General features: G+C 33.9%; 2 protein-coding genes across 7 annotated transcripts in view; both read right to left on the reverse strand.

Moving 5' to 3' along the window:
• fam199x (family with sequence similarity 199, X-linked) overlaps positions 1-4,414 on the reverse strand; it is a 33,225-nt gene extending 28,811 nt beyond the window's left edge. For 5 of the 6 annotated variants that reach the window (XR_012389481.1, XR_012389480.1, XR_012389479.1 and 2 more), the window contains exon 1: positions 4,288-4,406. The gene's annotated coding sequence lies outside the window, so the exon portion shown is untranslated. 6 annotated transcript variants of the gene reach the window in all.
• Positions 4,415-7,319: 2,905 nt separating this feature from the next.
• Positions 7,320-19,524, reverse strand: commd5 (COMM domain containing 5). Its single transcript, NM_001003553.2, is given in 7 exon segments — positions 7,320-7,872; positions 11,091-11,166; positions 12,484-12,579; positions 14,814-14,864; positions 14,965-14,993; positions 16,027-16,181; positions 19,384-19,524. Coding segments are annotated over 7 exon segments (618 nt in total). The 5' UTR covers positions 19,493-19,524; the 3' UTR covers positions 7,320-7,770.
• Between the last annotated feature and the right edge of the window lie 548 nt (positions 19,525-20,072).

Raw genomic sequence — 20,072 nt, forward strand, 5'->3', positions numbered from 1 at the left:
TCTCATCTTTACATTTACGCTTTAACACATTTACCGTTCTGGTCTGTTATAATGACTGTTTACATTTATATGCTTAACCAGCATTTCATTACAGTTGAAAGATTACGTGCATTTTAGTTCAGTTGCATTTACATTGATTAAACTCTGATGTGATATGATGGGTTGACCTGTGCCTCAACCCCCACAAACTGATGGGTGTGAACTAAATGACCCTTTAACAATCTCAATAGCCGCGTTTCCACTATCGCGCCTAAAGCGAGCGAGCCAGGGCGAGCCAAGGCCAGTGGCGTTTCCACTGTCACTTCCGGGGCAAAGCGGGGCTTTCTTGGGGCCAGCGGCCGGCTTTTTTCGGCCCGCCGAATACCTTGGGCCAAAGAGGGCCAGCCGGGGCTTCAGGGCGGAGTGAAAGGAGAGGCGGGCACAGTTTACCGATCGCACACGAGAACAAATAAATAAGAGAAAGAAAACATCTGGAACAAATTATAGGCTGGGGTCTTTTTTGCATATGATCGCCCTTATGTTTCTCTTTTAAATGTAAGGTTGTTGCATAAAATGATAGTTTTAATAAGTCACTTTTCTTTGCTGCATCTCTTTGATGTTTCAATAACGCATACTAATCTTTACACCATATTAAAGACACAGCAGACAGTAAAGGATTTCAATAGGTTTTGCCAAGTTTAATAAGTGTGTTTTTGCGCGATTAGATGCCTGTGCGTGTGTGAGACCGAGGAAAAGAGCGCTCCATTCATAGCTGATGCCGCGATCGGCTTTTTTCTTTTCTTTTTATTGTTTTAATTTATTTTGGAGATAATACACTATATGAATACAACAGAAAGACATTAAACTTTACAATTTTCATGTCCGCTTTTGTAGGCTCAAAACAATAGTGTCATATCTAGATAAAATAGCCTAAGCTATATTTAAATAATTTAAAGAATTACAAATTTTAGATAGGCCTATAATAAAATCACATTAAATAAATAAACCAATATAAAACTAACAAAAGCTATAGCTATAACAATTAGGTACTATATCAAACTGTTTCAAATTTATATTAAACTTTCATTTTTCAAAAGCCTCTTTGAAAAAAAGATTTTCTAAAAAATAAATAAATAAATAAACACCGGAAAATGTTTTAAATATTATTTATAAAGTATTTGGATACGATGAAATTAATTAAATCATGCAAACAGAGCATTTTTGGGGTGAGTGAACGCAGAAATAGGCAACCTTTTTTTCTGTCTGCAGCTGCGCAGCACTTTTTTAGACGGGGAAAACTGCAAGTTCAAAATGTGTTCTGTGTCCTCAAACAAGTGTGTATGTTTTTATATATTGTGGTAAAATTAAAAAAGGAAATTTAAAATACATAAAGAGCTTTATTAGTGCATTGCTGCTGAGCGCAACGAAATATAGGCAATATTTTATTACGTGCTGCTCTTATGTGCTGAAACACTGAACACTTTCCTTTACTTTAGATATAATAAGCAACATCTTTAAATAAAGGGAATCACCTATTAAGTGTCATAAAGCCTATAGGGGAAAAAAATCATGTTTCAGTTCTCTCCGAGCATTTGGGATGAATGTTGGACACCGTCTGTCTAGAGGATGTTATAAAATACATTTTATATCGAGTTATTAACGGAGAATTTTATATATGTGGTTTTATATTATGGATGTGTGCGCTCCCTGTGCTGGGTCCCTCCGTTGGTGGCAAGACCACTGGATTTCGATGCGAGTCGGTCGGCGAGTAAATGAATATGATGAATGAAAACACACAGGCATGTGCGTATAGACATGCGTTGTACTGCTGTACAGTAACGTGTCATTTGTTTGTTTTGGTTGTCCTAATTTTAATAGTTTCGTGACGATTTGCTTTATCTGCATGATTCTCGCTGAAGTGGGCGGTTTGAGTGACGTTCGATTCGGGGGATGTTCTGGGGGCGGGGTTTGCGTGACGCGCTGCAAGCTACTAGCCCCACAGTGGAAACGCGACATGATTTCGGCCTCACTGCTCAACCTCCCGGGCGATTGGCCCGGCCTGGCCCGATATAAGCCCTGGCTCGCACTGGCCTGATAGTGGAAATGCGGCTAATGGGTATTAGCAAAACAGCTGAAACATCTGAAGAGGGTCCTGCTGAGCCTCGTAAACAGAATGGTTTGTTTGATGCTAGTATAAAGTACTGTCTCACAGACAGTACTTTGGGGATAAGTTACTTGAAGACCGACGGGTTAACATCACTGCTGAGGAACTGCACTATTGATTGTCTTCAATAAAGTCTTCTCTCCGTAAGAACTTTGGTCAGCTTACTTATTTTATGTATTAGAGTAATCTAATACATTGGCGAGCCACCCAAGAACGGTTAAGCCAAATACAGCAAAATCTAACACAGTACTCAACAATTTCATTACTTCTCATATTGATAGTCTATTCATTTTCATCTCCGTATTGAATATTTAGTAAAACAAGTTTAGTGAACATAAAAGAAAAAGTGTAGGATTTTTTACATGGAATGAAAGACTTATCTTTAGATATTTTCAATAAGTGCAGTGTTTAATAATTGTGCGCAATACATGTAAATTTGTAACTAAAAAACACATATGCAGCTGATTTAATCGTTTATAAATCACACAACTGTGGTATACAGAATTACTTATACCAACACTGTAATTGTGACATAAAATACTGCGTGTTTCATTTTTACATTTGTTGTGGTTGTTTTCTATCATATAATATTTTTTGTTGCGTCATTATTCAAAGATTTTGTGCAGCTGTTATTTTTTGTGCAGCTGTTTATTTGTAAACAGGGAGGGAAATCCCTGTGTTTGTGGGTAAAACAGACACTCCCACTAACCACTTCGGCTGGTTGTAAATAATTTTACCAGATAAAAATTCTTAAACGCAGGGTTCAACAATAAGGATGGTTCAATATGCATGCAAAGGCGATCTTAGAATTGAGAAGCAACACGACTGACAAAAATAATTTAGTTCACGCGAGCAATAGAAAGCAGGTGAATACAGAATGAGAGGATGATCACTCGCGCTAACAGTGATTTAAAACATGTGCGCGCTCCCGTTTCCTTGCATGAAGCAACCGTGCCTAAAAACACAACTGATGTGATCATTTCTCTTTCAAATAGACTACACAAAAAGTGATGAACATGCACCCACATTCTTCCTGTGTTAAAGAGTTCCAAATTTGTATTTTTGTAGGCAGCAATGATTGCTTTCGCTTTAAATATTCTTTGAACAGATTATTTATGGGTCTAACGTTAACCGTGTTTGTGTGATCATTCTTTCATTATCACACGGTATGTTTTCTTTACCTGCTCATTTTTTTACAATAACATTGCTTTAATGGGAGATAAACTCAGCAGCATTTTGTGTGTAGTTAACTGGTGATCTAGGACCTTTAGCCAGGACAAAACAGATTACTGTGCATATGTTTTTTTAATAAAAAGAATAGTATACAGGGCTATTTTGCTTGTTTTGACACATTTAAACTTTGTGGCTAAGAAATAATTAATTGTTTATATTTGGTGTGGTCAGAGATAAATTTGATAAATCCTTCATTTTGAGCTCTGAAAATTATGTGAAATAAAAACTAATGTGTAATACTATGAAACCATGACCCATTTGCTTATGATTATTAAGCAAGCCCATACGAGACATACAAAAAAGTTAAATGAATGAGAAGGCATGTGGAGATATTGTAAAATGTAAATCAAGTCATTTTAGCAGGTCAAAGTCATATTTATGTGTATAAAATATATTTTCCTAACAATAAAATTGTGGCTAACGTTAGTGAAAATGGCGAGTGGCTAGTTATGTTGGAAAACTACTAGCCCCATTGGCTGGTGATCAAAAAAAAGTTAATGTCAAGCCCTGGTAATAACACATAACGTTACATACTTAGTACAATTCTGTGATGTTTTAAATTAAATTGTGATACCAGTAACTTAAGTTACATACAATCAGAACTCTAAGTTAACCAACGTTACTAAAATTAGCAGGCCAGCTATCATGCTAAGGTACACCACAGCCTCTCTAAATAGGAATTAGGCCTTTATCGAAATACGATATTCTCTGTTGCAGGGAGATAAACGAACTCCTTTATTTAATGTAGGGGGGAGTTAAATAACACCAGTACACGTATTCGTTGTTAGCAACTCGCATCGTTAGCGTTTAACCACCGTAAACCACTTCACTTTGTAATCTGCCTAAAAGCTGATCCCGGAATAAAACAAGCATTGAATTCAATTATATTAGTCGTTATATCTCACACATACCTGTCGTGTTATCTATTTTAAGGGTTTAATATGACCAAAACGAACATCGGATCTCAATCCTCTTCCGCTGTTTGCTGTTTTCCTCCGATGTTGTCATTCCTTTTTCTTCTTCTTCTACTTCATCCTCTTTTTGTTTGACGGTAATCCATATCTAAATGCACTGTCGCCACCTACATTACAAGCCAGCGAACCGCATTTGTTACAGGGTGAGGTGATGATCAGGGGCCGTTCACAAAACATTACAAAACTCCCATTTCCTTTTTATTTTCGAAAAGGGTGTATTTTGACTTGCTGAAAAAAACGTCTTAAGAAAATGCATTATATTTTTAAACTTCTTAAAAGCATTCTTTAAATTCAAAACTAAATCCATGGCTGTCCACAGGGTGAGATTGAAATGAAAGGAGTCTATTTCTTTTTTAAATACTTATCATTACACATTTATAAAACTATCTAACTACTACATTATTTTACTTATCTAAATTAAAATTTAGAACATACCTGTCAACATTGGAATGTGAAAATAGCTAAGGCAGGGGAGGCCAAACCTGTCAAGTAGGTATCGCTGCAGCCTGGAGACCTGCAAGTGGGAGGGATTACACCGCAAGTAGGTTGGGTGGCCTCCAAGTGGAAGGGACTTAAACCACAAGTAGGTTGGGTTTAGGGTTGGGTTTAGGTGTAGACGTTCATAAAAATACAACAGGTTACTGTGAGGTTGGGTTTAGGGTTAGGTGTACACATTCATAAACCACAATTTTGAACTCTAAATACGACTAAATTAGGTTTGCACAGCCCACTTGGAGCTTTAAGGTTCACCCACTTGGAGCTGGCTCCGACCTCCGTTTATACCCTTCTCACCCCTGAGCTAGGGTATACACTTTAAAAATGCACAGATCTATAATGAAAGCATTTGACTGCTTTCCTAACTTATTGCTCATTTAAGCTAAATTTGTTGTGTTTAAAAGAAATCCCAAGATAGACATGTTTAGATATTATTATTATGATGATTATGATGATTATTATTATTATTATTATTATTATGTGTGTGTATGTGTTCAAACATGCACCCAAAACCCAGCGTCCACTTTTGCTGCGCTTCAAATCACATCACAGCAACGGCACCTGAAATAGAAAGGAGGAGAATTCCACTATTTTTATATTTATTTTTTATTATTATTTTAAAGTTTTTTTTATGACTAAATAAAATTAAAGCACAGAACAGACTTACATTTAAAAGCAAGAAGCGTCCTCTGGTGGTTCAGCGGTATGGGTTGCGCACAGGGAGGATCTGCTCTTTAATGTTTTTTGCCACCCTTCATAGAAAAAGGATTTAAAATACGGGAGAAATATGGGGGAAAAAATCTTTATGGGATGATATCGGGATAGAATTGCAAAATACAGGAGATTCCATGGGAAAAACGGGAGGGTTGACAGATATGATTTAGATGTCTGTGTTCCAGATACTATCGTCATCCATGTTTATGCTGAAACGTTTTCCTGTGAGTAAATTCAAATTTGATGATAATAATGCTTTAAACTTTACATTAAAAATGCAGCTGTGATATAGCTGCTACTTTAAAATGTATAGTAATTTAATAATGAAAAATAAATAAATACATTTTAGAAGTAACACTGTCTGAAAATGTATGTACTGTTAGTTTTTATACACCGGACACTATATACACTAGTTGGACCCACATTTGATATAAGAACTACCTCAATCCTTCGTGGCATAGATTCAACAAGGTACTGGAAATATTCCTTAGAGATTTTGGTCCATATTGACATGTTAGCATCCCGTAGTTGCTGCAGATTTGTTGGCTGCACATCCATGATGCGAATCTCCCTTTCCACCACATCCCAAAGGTGCTCTATTGGTTTGAGGTCTGGTGACTGTGGAGGCCATTTGAGGACAGTGAACTCATTGTCATTTTCAAGGAAAGATGATTTATGACAGGGTGCATTATCCTGCTGGAACTGGCCATCAGAAGATGGGTTCAATGTTGTCATTAATGCATGGACTTGGTCAGCAGCAATACTCAGGTAGGCTGTAGCATTGACTCGATGCTCAATTGGTACTAACGGGCCCAAAGTGTACCAAGAAAATATCCTCCACATCATTAAACCATCACTACCAGCCTTAACTGTTCATGAAAAGCAGGACGGATTCATACTTTTATATTGTGGACACTAAATTCTGACCCTACTAACCGAATGTCGCAGCAGAAATCGAGACTCATCAGACCAAGCAGGTGAGTCTGTGCGAATTGTAGCCTCAGTTTCATGTTATTAGCTGACAGAAGTGGCACCCAGTGTGGTTTTCCGCTGCTGTAGCCCATCTGCCTCAAGGTTCGGCGTGTTGCGTGTTCACAGATGCTCTTCTGCATACCTCAGTTGTAATGAGGTTTTTTGAGTTACTGTTGCCTTTCTATCAGCTCGAACCAGTCGGGCCATTCTCCTCTGACATCAACAAGGCATTTGCGCCCACAGAACTGCCGCTCACTGGATATTTTCTTTTTTTTACACCATTATCTGTAAACCCTAGAGATGGTTGTGCGTGAAAATCCCAGTAGATCAGCAGTTTTTGACATACTCCAGCTCTGGCACTGTCTATCCATGACTAAAAAGGGCATGTGCACTGCATATGTTGAGCCCTCTGTGTGCACTTGCCTGAGCCTTGGTTTAATCCAGGATTAGAATGGAATAATAATTATCAATCAGGAAAGTGAGTCGATAATTTACGTTTAAATTACTTAAATTTAAATCGAGTTAGTGTGTAAACAAAGTCTTGTGAACACTTTATGAAGACAACATGCTATTATCTGATTTGTGATGTCTGGTGATTGAATAGTATGTTATGATATTTTGCAAATGTACTTTGCTTTTGATGTTTTGAAGAAAATTAAAGAATAAATTTTAACCTCTCTCTCACACACACACACACACACACACACACACACACACACACACACACACACACATGACTTCCAGTCAGAGTAACAATGATAAAAAATATTAAGATACAGAGAAGCCACCATAAAAAAGTCATATTTATTTTGAAAGAATAATGACAACAAAAATGTGATAATTTTATATTTGTTTGCTGTCAAAAGTGAGCCATTAATCAACTTATGACACCTTAAATGTATTACTGCAAACTGCAACAAATGCAACAAAGGAAGTGATCCTTTGGTTCACTTTTTGACAGCACATTGTGGCAAGACAGACCAAGTGCAAAACTGAAACAGTTAGTAAAAAATGATTCCGTACAATTAATCACATTTTCTAAATATTAGAAAAAAGTAGAAAGATTCTGAAAAACTTTACAAAGAATTTTCACATATTAGAAATACATTTAGAGTTATGAAAATGGTTTTTACTGTGGCAGAAATAGACTATTATTATTTTGTACACATAAACATGCAACATGATAAACAATAGATGTCTTGTTTTTAATAGAAAATGACAATTTGCTAAAATGATCTATCAGTCCTGTATTTTGAGAATACTTCTCTTCTCTATGTCATTCATCTCCTTTAAAATTAGAGAAACATTGTACCGAAGCTCCTGAAACTTAGCAACTGGAACCTAGAAAATAGAAGAAGAAAAAAATAACAATATTAATAATAAATCACACAGAAGTTTCAAATCTCAATAGACAAACAAGCATATGCACTAGATATAATAGAGAAATAGAATAACAAAGGGATTCTGCAGGTTTCTTCAAATCAAATTTAAAACTTTTTAAGGCCCTTTTAAGATCATGTTATAAAGTTGAGAAACTGTTGAGAAACATTGATATGAAGGGATGCATTGCTTTAGTTTTTCTTCCCTGATTAGAGAATTTAATTTGGAGAATTTGCTGTAAAAATTCTAACAGCTGTTTATTGTCTCTTTGCTATAGAAAACTTTAATATTTATTAAAATAAGTTTTAAGATCGGAATAAAGCCCACACAATTCATCTCAACTACTCAATCGATAAATATTTGATTTATTTATTTTACATTTGGTGAATACTATGTACTTGCTTAAATCTATCTGTACATTTCTGAATTCGTAGCTGCATTACAAAACAAACTTTTCATTCTTTAAAGGGCACCTATGATAAAAATCAACTTTAATAAGCTGTTTGGACATAACTATGTGTATGTATAATGTATCCACAGTCATATATACATGTATACACGTCAATTAAATATTCATCAAAGGCGGCAATACCAAAGCTCCAAAAATACAAATTAAATTCAAAAAACGTTTCGAGCCGCACGGCTCTTCATCAGACAGTGACTGTCTGATGAAGAGCCGTGTGGCTCAAAACGTTACACGCTTTGTGTCAGCTTTTTTTTTGGAGCTTTGGTGTTGCCACTTTGATGAATATTTAATTTGCACCTTTTGGGTTTTTTGGCTAAGCACCCAGTTAAGAGGTATGTGCGTGCTTTTGTACAGTTTTATCATGTATACACAGGTTCACGGAACATTTCTTTTTGCAAATAAACCAGTATTTAAACGTTAAAAGTTTATGGGTAACTTTTTAAAACAGCATGTTTGTAATAAAGACAGCAAAATCCGTATGTAATTCTTCACTGCTATAATCACCACGGCCACACGCTTTCAGTAAACACTAATATGTGTGTACTGCAAACAGCATTTGTGTGTCTCATCATATCAGAAAGGTTTGAATAAACATTTGAATTGTTACTTTGATTACAGTGAATATTGTAATTAGGGATGCACTAATATGGATTCATTGGCCGATACCGATAAGTCTTTAGACTTCGAGGCCGATAGCCGATATGTATAGGCTAATTATAAAAATTTCAAAATGTTATATTTTTATACAGCAAACTTCATAAAAGATAGAACTGCTCTTATGAACTGAATAGTCTATACTCAAAGTAAAAAAGCTATCATTTCAAAACTGCAAGGTGATTATATAGACCTATATTCATGAATTCACATATATCAGCATGCCAAAAAATACATTATTCGCTTTTCTTCATAGCAAATGAACATGCAACTGAAAAATAGGTTAAAAAATAATAGGTTAAATAACAAAATGGGATTTAATCAACAAGCAAGTTAAATATATTTTAAATAAAATGAAAGAACTACGGACAGAAATCAGCTCAAACTATCTTGAATAAAACGTGTTACAGTAATGTACATATGTACATATGTCATGTCCGAAAAAACTTTTTTTAGAGGTGTTTTGACAGTTCAGAGCCACTGTACAAGCGAAAAGCTAGATACAGAATGTATTACTTAACATGCGGCATAGATTCATCCTATTAGCCGTTTTAGATTCTTTTGAACACATGTAGCTGCTGCTTGTCAATCAGACAACGCTTCTGTGTTTGATCTTGTTGTCAATTGCAAGAAAAATGATCGGTGAAAAGTTTATGATAAACCGCTGTGAGTTTATTTTGACTTATTTTAAAGATTATGACTTGAGAATATGATTTTTGACCTTAGCGCTTCACTTTTCTCCTAAACTCCTTCTCCCTTGCACTGAGTTCAGGTGACGAAGTGTTGTGGAGTAGTTAAACTATCCACAGTTTAATTTACAGTGTCAAACTGGCACAGGAATATGCATATATTAATAAAGGCTTTGCTAAAAGGCTGGTCAAATAGGTCAAATGTAGGTCTTTTTTTTACAGAAGGCAGAAGCTATAAACAGACACGCACGCTGCGACTGCAGTGATGAGACAATCATCGCATATATGTTGACTTATTTAAACTAGGCTATAAGCTATAGCATATAATAATTTTGTATAAAGAATTTTATAAAAAAAAAAAAGTAGCCAGGGGTTTGTGTAGCAGCAATTACAATGGAGCATTAATTAAATCATTTTTTCCCGAAAATTAAATCATCTACAAAATAAACAAGAATAAAAAAATAAAAAAAGACCTACATTTGACCAGCCTTTTACCAAAGCCTATATTAATATACTGATATTCCTGTGCCAGTTATACATTGTAAATTAAACTGGGGATAGTTTAACTACTTCACAACACTCTGTCACCTGAACTCAGCACGAGGGAGAAGGAGAAAAGGAGAAAAGAGCAGCGCTGAGGAAAAATCATATTCTCTAGTCATAATCTTTAAAATAACGACTTTTATTAAAAATATTAATAAAGGGTTTGAAATATAGAAATTACAGCAGTGCATAAAAATGCTCATTTTCCGTAGAGCGATTGATTTAGTAAGTAGGCCTGCTTTATTAAAATAAACTTTAAATAAAAACAGCCTATGCCTGTAATTAAAAAGGATTCAGTCAGTGTTTTAGTTTCGTAATCTAAATTTGTAAGTGGAAAATACTTAGGGCAGGCCTTTTATTCAGTTTATTATGTTTTTCTATACTATCCTGAAAGATTTACGAGCAAAAATAAATAATAAACTAAAAATGGGTGGTGATGACGGTAATAACATTACTGCAGTTGACATCTCATTATGGCGGTATACAGTTAGTCACACCCCTAAATGGCACTCAATCAAACATATCTACATTGATAAGAAACATGGTTAGTTGTTCATGCACAGCAATACCACACAAAGAAAGGACAGGTTTTGAATGAATAAACAGTGTGAGGAGAGCTCCATGTCTAAACAAGTTCCGCCCACGCATGCGCTAGGCATTCAGTACTGTACAATTACGTAATTCATCGGCTTAAAGATATCGGTCTAATTTAGACATCGGATCGATAATGATAATCTTAAAAATAGCATTTATCGGCCGATAACGATATGGCCGCCGATATATCAAGCATCCCTAATTGTAATCAAACGGTAATTAAGATTCATTACCTCAAACTGATGTGTATGGCCATCTGACAGTTTCATCTGCATGAGAATGGAGGGCTGCAATGCTCGAGACAGTGAGCTAAACCATACAAACATAATTTTTACATTTGTTGAAACCTGTTTTTATTGTTAAGAAAAATTATTGTCTTAATCAGGGGTGTCCAAACTTTTTGGGCCGAGGGCCAGATGCAAAAAAAAAAAAAAAAAAAAAAGTCCCGGGCCAAATTTTACATACATCACCCATACACGCATATATATATATATATATATATATATATATATATATATATATATATATATATATATATATATATATATATATATATATATATATATATATATGTGTGTGTGTGTGTGTGTGTGTGTGTGTGTGTGTGTGTGTGTGTGTGTGTGTGTGTGTGTGTGTGTGTGTGTGTGTGTGAGTGTTATGGAATTATTTTAATTATTTCAACTGTGTTTCTAGAAAGACTTACGTTTTTAAAATTTTGAATCTTCTCCAGGCAAATTACAGTTGAACACTCATCAGACACTCCTATATAAATTCTCCTTCAGTGAAGGGTTTCCTGTGCATAACTAGCCAGCTTAAAATGTTCTTGCACTTTAGTAGCATGAAAAAACTGCTGTTGTTAAGCTGAAGGGGCAGCTGCTAATTGTTTTACTTTTTGATCTCGTACGGCACCAGTGTAAGAGCTGAAGACCTGATGTTTTTTTTAATAATGTCTTCTAATATTATATTCCTTCATTACTGCAACTGATTCCTGGCAAATTAAACAGACACATTTTCCACTGACCTCTGAAGAAATATTTTTTGCCCCAACGTGACTAAAATTTCCTGCTCTCACTGTTGATTTTCCTTTTTCTTGGTTGTACCATGGCTCGCCAAAACGTGATTATCGATTATGTTTTCTTCGGTTTGTTCGGTTCGTTTTGCTTCATTACAGGAACTGCTGCCTGATTGAAGGCGTGTCATAGCGACACCTGGTGGTTATTTATTGAATTACGCTCATTTTTGTATAGCGGGCCAGATTCTATTAACATTTATAAAAAGCCTCGCAGGCCGCCACAAAACGGGCCGCAGATGGCCCGTGGGCCGTAGTTTGGACACCCCTGGTCTTAATGATACGAGTGCTGCAAAAATTACTCAAAAGAGTACTCAAAAGTAATCATAGTTATAGCTGTCATAATAAAACATGGAAAAATGTAATGTGTTTTTTACAAAGTAAAACAAAGGAGACAACCATCGACACATTCAAAAGTATTTAAATCACTAGTAAAATTTCAAAGCAAATCAATGCATGTCTTACACTGTCTATGTATGATTGCATGTTATACAAAAAAAATAAATAAATCTTATTATTGAGACCTTTTAGTTCTGCAATAATCATCACTAGTGTACCTTGTTGAAATGGCAACATCAACTCTCCATTTAAGATCCTCGATCTTCGCCAGACTTGGCCCTTGATGTTTATCGCCAACATTCATAGAGGTTTGCCTGGAAAGAGCATTGAGAAATTAAAAAACTTGTCAGGATAATACTGCAAGTGTGGAAAATGAGACCACCACTGTGCAGTATGACCCAAAAATCCAAATCACATTTATTAAAGTTTGTAGAGTCTATAACTGCAAGATCAGGAATATGAAACAAACCATTTACTAGGGCTGGGGGATATGGGCAAAATATTAGATCCTGGTATTTTTAGGAGGAATGACGGTATACAATATATATCCGGTATTTTCCCATAAATGGTTAGTTGAGAGTTAAAGCTTTTATTAAAACATTATTAAACATTTTTTAAGTAAAATACAATTCAAACACAGGGGTTTCCTTTTCTGCTTACAAATAAACAGCTGCACAAAAAGTAACAGCTGCACAAAATCTTTGATAAATAAAACACAGTACAGGTTTTTCTCCTGCTTAAAATGGTTGTGTATAAAAATGTTTTGTGCACAATTATTAAACAGTGCACATATCGAAAATATTTAAATATAAGTCACTCCATGTGAAAAATCCTACACTTTTTCTTTTGTTTTGACTAAACTTGTTTTACCAAATAATAAATACGGTGATGAAAACGAATAGACTATAGATTTGAGAAGTAACGAAATTGTTTCAAAGTACTGTGATGAAATGCTGGTTAAGCATATAAATATAAACAGTCATTATAACAGGGCAGAGCACAGAGCTAAATGTGTTGTAACTTATAATCAGTGAATACAAGGTGGTTTCACTTTCAAAATGTGGTATAAATTCATTCCATTTTGCCATTTAAAATTGTTTTTTTAACACATTCAGGTGCTGCTTGTCAATTTGACAAGGCTTCTATGTTTGTTCTTGCAGTCAATTGCGGAAGAAATGATTGATGAAAGGTTTCTGAAAAAACTCTGTGTCGGCTGCAGGCACTGTGTGACATGTGTGCATGCGAGGGGGAGTCAGATTTGTCTGGCCAGTCAGATTTCGATACACCGGCACTGCATGTTCCTCCATGTCGCGTCAGTGATGGGTCATTCTTGAACGATTCGTTCACTTTGAACAAATCTTTTGTATGACTCATGGAGTGAATCATTCATTTGCACATGAGCACGTTTGTGCAAAGGGAGCTCGCGTGCTAACTTGAAGTAATCTGTTTCGCGCAGAATGCGCACGTGTGGCATCGAACCATATTGATATGAATGTTATTGGATAATACTGCATCATGTTGGGGAATCATATCGATATATCCCCAGATATACCGCCCAGCCATATACTATCAAAAATGAATCAGTTTTAAATATTTCATAAACATTTTTATTATTATTATTATTGTTATAGGGCGAGGCAGTGGCGCAGTAGGTAGTGCTGTCGCCTCACAGCAAGAAGGCCGCTGGTTCGAACCTCGGCTCAGTTGGCGTTTCTGTGTGGAGTTTGCATGTTCTCCCTGCCTTCGCGTGGGTTTCCTTCGGGTGCTCCGGTTTCTCCCACAGTCCAAAGACATGCGGTACAGGTGAATTGGGTAGGCTAAATTGTCCGTAGTGTATGAGTGTGTGTGTGGATGTTTCCCAGAGATGGGTTGCGGCTGGAAGGGCATCCGTTGCGTAAAAACTTGCTGGATAAGTTGGCGGTTCATTCCGCTGTGGCAACCCCGGATTAATATAGGGACTAAGCCGACAAGAAAATGAATGAATGAATGAATTATTGTTATATTATTAGAAGTGTGAAATTTATCAAAGCTGATTATCATGCACATTTTGTCAATAAAGTTGGTTTTAGTAAAAGCTCCAGCATGGAGCAGCATTTTCTAAAAAGAGTCGTAGTTCACTAATAACCTACACAAAATGACGTTCAAAATTGAAAACAATTTAACTGGAACAATTGTGAAATCAAGATATTCATTCTGTGATAATGACAGCTGTTTCCGTAGATTCTCACTATCAGTGTTTTCAGCATTTTGGAAATCATAGTTCCAACATGATATTTGTCATACTAATTAGACCAAGTTCTGTGTGTTTATAATTGGGCTAAAAAATAAACATTATGGAGTAAACAGAGATTTCCTCTATATAGTGTTCTCTATGGCAACTGAATGGAAATATGCATTGCTGAATACTCATACGAGATCTGTAAGGCAGCAGATAAGAAATATATTATGCATCACTAAAAAATTAAATGGTTTAAATTTAAATGGTTATACAGGATAAATGGATCTATTGCCCAGCATTAATGACACATTTGTTCAAATCATACTGTACCTGTTTCCAAAGACAACAACGACTATGTCTGCAAGTAATTCTTCAGAAATCCTGTTAATAAACAACATCAATAAGTCCAACTTCACACTTTGTTTAAGAAATATTGAATAACAAAAAACTATCACAAAATAAGAAAAAATAGATATCTCACCGTAGAGCTCTAAGATCATCACTAAAAACCTGAAATAAAAGTAGATTTTTACTTAGTTAATTTGTGTTTTTTTTAATGCCTAGCCTAGGTATGTAGCCTAATAATGGCTACAGTCTATATACAGTTGACGTTAGAATTATTAGCCCATTTGTTTTTGTTTTTTTTCCAATTTCTGTTTAATGGAGAGAAGATTTCTTTAACACATTTCCAAACATAATGGCTTTAATAACTCATCTCTAATAACTCTGCCATGTTGACCGTAAATAATATTTTACAAGACACTTCTATACAGCTTAAAGTGGCATTTAAAGGCTTAACTAGGTTAATTAGGTTAATTGGGTGGGTTTGGGTAATTAAGCAAGTTATTACATTTTTTTAAGTATAACAAAGGTTTGTACTGTAGAGTAATAAAAACAAAATATATAGCTTAAAAGGGGTTAATAATTTTGATCTTAAAAATGTCTTGAAAAAAAATTTAAAACTGATTTTATTGTAGTCAAAATAAAACCAATAGGACTGTGAAAATGTCCTTGCTCTGTTAAACATCATTTGGGAAATATTTCAAAGAAAACAATTCAAAGGGGGGCTAATAATTCTGACTTCAACTGTATATAAGCTAAATGTAACCATTTTAAATACAAAGGTTATTGTAAATATAATTCAGAAATATGATAGTATCCCATTTTTGCAGGAAAATTTATTTCAATTCGCTTTGTAAAAATGTAAATAAAAAAAAAAAAGGAAAGAGAGAGAGAGTTTTAATGTTATTGCCATTTCAACTTCTATGGCTATGTCATGGCAAAAAAATAAATTAAACAGATCAAGGTTACCACATTTTATAAATACTACTTTTCTATTGTTATAAAAATGTCCTAATAATTAAAAGTCATTAACAGCAATAAATAATACACAAGGTAAAAAACATAAATAATAATAATAATATATAAGATAAAAATCTAAAACAGTTTTTAGGGATTCCTTTTGATAAAAATTCTACAATTTTAGAAGGATTTAAAAACAAGGGAAAAATAGTTGTCAGAACAGTAAGAATGTTAAGCAAACCTCTTGTTTTAAAGAAGGCTGGCACAAAGCTTCTTTCAGAAGAGCATATAGTCCAGCCATCACATGGTTCAAGCTCTCTTCTGAGATTAAACCGCTCTCTGAAATCACTCTCACAGACTCACAGCAGTCCTGACCACCAATGGCATCCACCACAGCTGTGCACACAAGACAACAGAGTCAAATAGATTAAATCATCCAATTAAATTAAAACAAAGTGCAATACAATAATTTAAAAAGAGGGTACATTAAGGCTCCACAGCAATAGAAAACAACTGTAAGTGCAATATTTAGTTTATATATATATATATATATATATATATATATATATATATATATATATATATATATATATATACATATATACATATATATATATATATATATATATATATATATATATATATATATATATATATATATATATATATATATATATATATATATATATATATATATATATATATACAGTTGAAGTCAGAATTATTAGCCACCCTTTGATTTTTTTTCTTCTTTTAATTATTTCCCTAATTATTTTTAACAGAGCAAGGACATTTTCACAGTATGTCTGATAATATTTTTTTCTTCTGGAGAAGATGTTATTTGTTTTATTTTGGCTAGAATAAAAGCATTTAAAAAATTTTTAAAAGCCATTTTAGGGTCAAAATTATTAGCCCCTTTAAGGTATAAGTTTTTGCATAGTCTACAGAACAAAACCTCATTGTACAATAACTTGCCTAATTACCTTAACCTGCCTAGTTAACCTAATTAACCAATTTAAGCCTTTAAATGTCACTTTAAGCTGTATTGAAGTGTCTTGAAAAATATCTAGTAAAATATTATTTACTGTCATCATGGCAAAGATAAAATAAATCAGTTATTATAAATGAGTTAATAAACTATTACGTTTAAAATTTGTGTTGAAATAATTCTGACTTGAACTGTATATTGCAATATGTATACGGTTTCCACGGATTAATTAAACAGCCTTATTTAAAGAAGAATTCATATTTTTGTTGACTGGAAAGATTTGTAGGGGAGCGCATAGCCACATATGGATAAAAAAAATTAATTAATTAAAAGCGTAAATAAATAAATATATAAATAAATAAATTTTAAAAAATTAAATAAATTAAATATAAATAAATAAATAAATAAATAAATAAATAAATAAATAAATAAATAAATAAATAAATAAATAAATAAACAAACAAACGAACGAACAAACAAACAAGCAAGCAAGCAAGCAAGCAAACAAAGCTTCACAGTTTTCCGGGGAGTCTAACAGCAATCAGGTACCAAAATAATATAAGCAAATCTAACACTTCATTGTGTAGAAATTATTAAATACAATTAATCTGTGTTAAAGCTACAGACTCCTTTGCCCAAGAGTTATAAAATCTCTCGTGAAATGTTTAAAGTAGCAGGTCTTGAAACACTTGTCAACACACGATAAACGTTCACTCTAATTTCCTCCTGAGACCCCACCCATTGACTTGTGTCCTCTTTAGTGGACATTGTGTTTTCATCAATTTCCTTTGAATTTTTTTTTTTTTTGAGCTACTCTGTCAAGTCCTGTTGTACTGTTCAAAGGACATCCTGGGCTTTCTAGTGATATGTCATTTGATTGGCTGGCATGCTAGGAACCACTTCTTATACTGCATTCAAAATGGCCGGCATAAAAACAAACACATTTTATAGGAAGGAGAGAGGTATGTAAATTTTTGCTTTTTAAGTGTTTTTTAATACTATTATTATTACATTTATGTTTGTTTATTAAAGTGTCAAGAACAATACATTTAGCTTTTAAAGCTGTTAACTTGTTTGTGTTTCAAAATATCATCCCTTTTTAAACGTAATTAATGACTGCATGTTGTAGAAGGCAGAACTGAAGCAGAGAGGATTGTTTATAAGATAGTTGAGGGAGACTCTGACTTAGAGTCTCTGACAATAAGAGAATTAGAGACAGTTAGACAATGACAATCAGTTTTTAATCGCTTGTTTTGTTTTATATTAGCATCAATTCTTTTTTTGAGTTCGGCTCTCTTTCAGACTTAACTGTTTCAGGAATTTCTTCACAAAAGGAAAAAAAAGGCTTTTGTTTAGCTTTTGTTACATTAATATTGGATTAATATCCCTTTACAGCCATATCCTGTACAGTTTTGTTGTCTGAGTCATTTCGAACTAAAATGGTCCTGCGGTCCACTACAGTGGACATGCTGTAAAATAAAAAATAAAAACAAAAAGTAAATGTAAAAACTCTAAATTGTAGAATTTTTGTTTAACCCAAAGGATCTAGGAATTCACAGAAAAAAAGAAAAAAAAAGATTTAAAAAAATTATTTGGGTCTCAAGGGGGATATGGTTTGTTTGTTTGTTTGTTTGCTTTATTTATAGAGCACATTTAAAAACAACAGATGTTGACCAAAGTGCTTTACAAAACGACCAGCATACAAAATCTATACCTATATATAAAAAATTTGCAAAATATATAAAACAGATTAAAATTAATTACAATCAAAGGCAAGAGACAGAAGGTGATTTTTTAGATGAGACTTAAAAGCACCAAGTGAAGAACATGACCGGATCTGTAAAGGCAGACCATTCCAGACCAGACCATTAAAAATGTATTATGACTCCTCAAATCACATGTTCTGAACTGTGGTTCCTGGTTAACCATAATACCGACTCAACATTGAACATCATGTGACGTGACTACTGCAGATGCACACAGTGGATTATCAATGCTTGAATTATAAATTGTGCAGCCCAAGTAAATGTAGAAAGAGCAGAGACAAACAATATATTGCGGAATACACTGGCTATGCAGTTAAACTCATCAAATAAAAATGCAATATTGTTTTTATGACTTTATTTTAAGAACTGCACAATAGACTGTGCAATAAATTGTTAGTGATGCTAAAAGGAACAGTATTCCAAAAAATATGAAATTCTGAAAACTGACTTTTAGAGTCTATGACTTATTTACTTCTAAAAACAACAGCATCAATAATTAATTTATAATTACAATCATAAACAAACGTAAAATACAAATACTAGCTTTATAAAAGTAAGCTAATTCCCTAATATTTCATAGACCTATTGTAACGTAAATAAAATTTAGAGTCAATCGATTTGGGAAACCTTGACACATGCATTTATTCGTGAATACAGATGCTTCTGTTTCCAATCTGATCTTTTAGCCAGAATAAATACATTCTTCATGTCTTGTAATTCGTTACAAACGAAGCACAGCTTTTTCACTACACGACTTTAGGGGTTTCTATGTGGTGGGTTTAAGATTACAGATCAGTCTGTCATGTCTTTCAAATCACTACTAACGTTAAGAAATGAAACTCACCTCTGAGTATCTGCGTGAAAGTCTCTCTGTTCACATTTTTCAAATGTTTATATAGCATGTCCACCTCAGCAGGCACTCTGCCTCCAAATAAACTGACAGTATCACTCATCTTTACACTAGCACCAGACATCTTTATTTACTGTCTTCCTGCTTCTGCTTCTTCTGTGGTGTATAACCGCAGTTGTCATCCAAAATGGTTCGTTACCGCCATCTGCTGTCCTATTAGCACCGCTTCTTCCTTTCCAGATAGCTGAGATTACTATTAGAATAATCTATCAATTAAAAAAAAATCACCTTTAAATGTAATAAGAACAGAGCTTTAAAAAAGTTTGACAAAGTTTCATAATTACTTGAAAGATAATTTTGACCAGCACAATTTAGCCTATTTTGGCTATAGCAACATTGGGTCAGACACAGTTTTAACTGCAGATACAAATGCTCTATTCTTCACTTGTTAGCACATATATAATACACTTAATGATTGTATTTTCATACTTTGTTAATAATTATTTTTTTCATTACTAAATTAAGGATTGCATCATTTACAAAACAGTTATGTTAGAGAAGTTTTTAAAGATTTTTCAGAATGTTTAAGTAAATGATTAATAAACTAATTAAATTACCATTTTTAAATCTTATTATTCAGGCATATATGAATAGTTAATTTGTATGTTAATAAATGCTTTATT

Source organism: Danio rerio, chromosome 14, assembly GCF_049306965.1.
Source record: "Danio rerio strain Tuebingen ecotype United States chromosome 14, GRCz12tu, whole genome shotgun sequence".
NCBI lineage: Eukaryota > Metazoa > Chordata > Actinopteri > Cypriniformes > Danionidae > Danio > Danio rerio.